The 2687-nt window shown below is 33.8% G+C and overlaps 1 protein-coding gene across 1 annotated transcript in view; it reads left to right on the forward strand.

Moving 5' to 3' along the window:
- The first annotated feature begins 655 nt into the window (after positions 1 to 655).
- Positions 656 to 2687, forward strand: part of ASB17 (ankyrin repeat and SOCS box containing 17) — a 23459-nt gene continuing 21427 nt past the window's right edge. Inside the window, exon 1 of the mRNA XM_006831028.1 lies at positions 656 to 1192. Within this exon, the coding sequence (XP_006831091.1) occupies positions 792 to 1192 (401 nt within the window). The 5' untranslated portion in view covers positions 656 to 791. The remainder of the gene's footprint in view (positions 1193 to 2687) is intronic.

Raw genomic sequence — 2687 nt, forward strand, 5'->3', positions numbered from 1 at the left:
ATTATTCTCTATACAATTTTAAATTCTTAAAAGTTTTCCAAATTTTTAAATTTTTGTATATCTTTTCTCCCTAGAAAATTAATATATCATCTATTGGCAAGTTACTTTATATATCTGAGCCTGTTTCCTCAAATTATAAAATGGGAAAATACTAGATTTATGAGAAGTAAGAGAACGTGGTGGCTCCGTAGGATAAGCACTGGACAAGGTTGGCTGTTTGAGACCACCAGCCACTATACAGGAGAAAGATCAAGCTTTCTGCTCCCACAAAGATTTTTAGTCACTGTGAGTTGGAACTGACTTGACAACACTTAACAACAACAACATGAGGAGTAAAGAAAACATGCAGTGCTCATTCATAAGAACAATCATGTAAATTTTTATTTCTCTCAGTAACTCTATCTGTTTACAAGATATCCCTGAAAAGAATAATCAAGCTGCTTATTAACATTTAATTGAATTCTAGAATGCACTTGAAAAACATACATACTCACTTGGGCTGAATTCTTGAAAAGTTAAAAACATTACATCTTAGCCCTCACACATATCATTTCTGCCCAATATGTTTCTCTCAAATGTCACCAGCTACATATCCCAAATTTCTGACCTATGCTGATGACAGGTCTCCATTGTGATGTCACCTAGTATTTCATGATATTTTTGTCTGACTACAGTTTAAAAGGCACTTCAGGTGTGTGCAGTTAAGCCTAGCACATTATCAAAATATGTGAACAAAGGATTACATTATGACTTCCTGTAATTTTATTTCTATATTGCTGCCTTAAATAGCAATGAATAGGTCTTTTAAAATATGTCGTAAGACTTCTTGTACAAGAAGCAATATATTCTGCAATCTCATTGAAAAAATTGTCAAAAGACCCTCCTTACAGTTTTTGGGTCAGTGGGGATATCACTGTTATGAACCTAGGATTTATAGAACACTGGCAAAAATTCTGAGGTACGTCGACTTGGAGGGGTTTGACATTCTACTCACAGATTATATTGCATTTGTGGAAAAATCAGGATACCGTTTTGAACTAAATTTTAATATTGAATTTACTGAAATATGTGTGAATACAATTCTGTACTGGGTTTTCGCCAGAAAAGGTAATCCTGAATTTGTGGAATTGCTTCTGAAGAAGACAAAAGATTATGTTCAAGACAGAAATTGTAACCTGGCACTAATATGGAGGTAATGATTTCATATTATGTTTTTACTAAAATAGAATCAAATTATTTTTGGGAAATTATAATTCTTTTTCTTTTTTTGTCTAAAATTAATATGTATAGTGGCTAGTAATCCTGACATTTTGCATTCCTTTGTTCACTCTTTCATTCCTTCATTATTTACTCAACAAAATTTTACCTACAATGTACCAGTAAATTACCAGTGGTTCTTTTCTATACTGCTTATGTGTTAGTGTGAGACAACTTCAGTTTTTCTAACTAGACAAAAATATTGTTTTATATAGAACTGTGATCTTTTCCTTTTGAGAATATTGACTGCATATCTGTAGTGCATACATAATTTGAATTTTAAAGTGCAATTGAGAATAAACACAAATCTTCACTAAGTAGTAATTCTATTAAACATAAACATTTTCTATTTATATGTTAAACATTGAAAAATTCTACTCCAAATCTTCAGAATTGAGCACAAAGAAAGCCAAATACCACATTCAGTCTGTTATAAAATAAAGTTTTCACATAGTTGGAACATATCAACCTAACTAATGAGTACTAGCTAATGGATTCCTGGCACTGTAGGATCAGCACTGGACTTGGAGCTACAAGGTTAGCAGTTCAAACCCAGCAGCTCCTCCTCAGAAACCTAGACAGGTTTACTGTGAGTTGGAAATGACTCAATGACACTTAACAACTACAAGTACTACCGGGCAGCTTATGAATATAAGTCAATATAAATCTCCAATATGATTTCTTTGTAGAGTCCTTAATAAACATTCTAAAATTACCTAGTTTGCACAAGCTCCAATTGACTCTGTGGTGATAGGTCTTAGTCTAATTAGAATAGATGTGCATTTGCTCATTGAACTAAGTATTGAGCACTTTACGATGCATCAGCCACTGTACTAGGCACAATAGCAGGAGTTTGTATTGAATTAAACATAAGACAGGAAAAATCAGTTAAAGACTAACCCAATTTTTTTATTGTGCTTGAAACAGAATTGCTTTCTGTAGCGACTATGTGCCTTTTCTCACTGATCTACAAAGTCCATGAAGTACATAGCTGTGTTCTGGAAATGCCAATAAATAAAAACCCCAAGCAGCACTTTTTAGTTGTATTAAATACCATGATATTTGTAGCTATAAAGATCAGCAGTTTCAAACTCAGGGTGTCACTAGCTCAGCTAAGTAATGCCTGTGAGTCATGTGGTAAAAACAAAAGGAGTTAAGCAGATGACGAAGGATAAATAAATGAAATGGAAATGGAAAAAGTGTTGTGGTGGTTGTTAAGTGGTGTCAAGTTGTTTTCGACTCATAGCAATCCTATATGGGGTTTCCAAAGAGTGACTTGTGGGTTTGAACTGCTGACCTTGTGGTTAGTAATGCAATGCTTATCGTATAGTACCAAAGGATTTTTTGTTAATTTGTTAAGTGCTGTCGAGTCAATTCTGACTCAGAGCGACCCTGTACAGGGTTTCTAAGTAGCAGCTGGTGGATTTAAA

Source organism: Chrysochloris asiatica, unplaced genomic scaffold, assembly GCF_000296735.1.
Source record: "Chrysochloris asiatica unplaced genomic scaffold, ChrAsi1.0 scaffold00002, whole genome shotgun sequence".
Lineage (NCBI taxonomy): Eukaryota > Metazoa > Chordata > Mammalia > Afrosoricida > Chrysochloridae > Chrysochloris > Chrysochloris asiatica.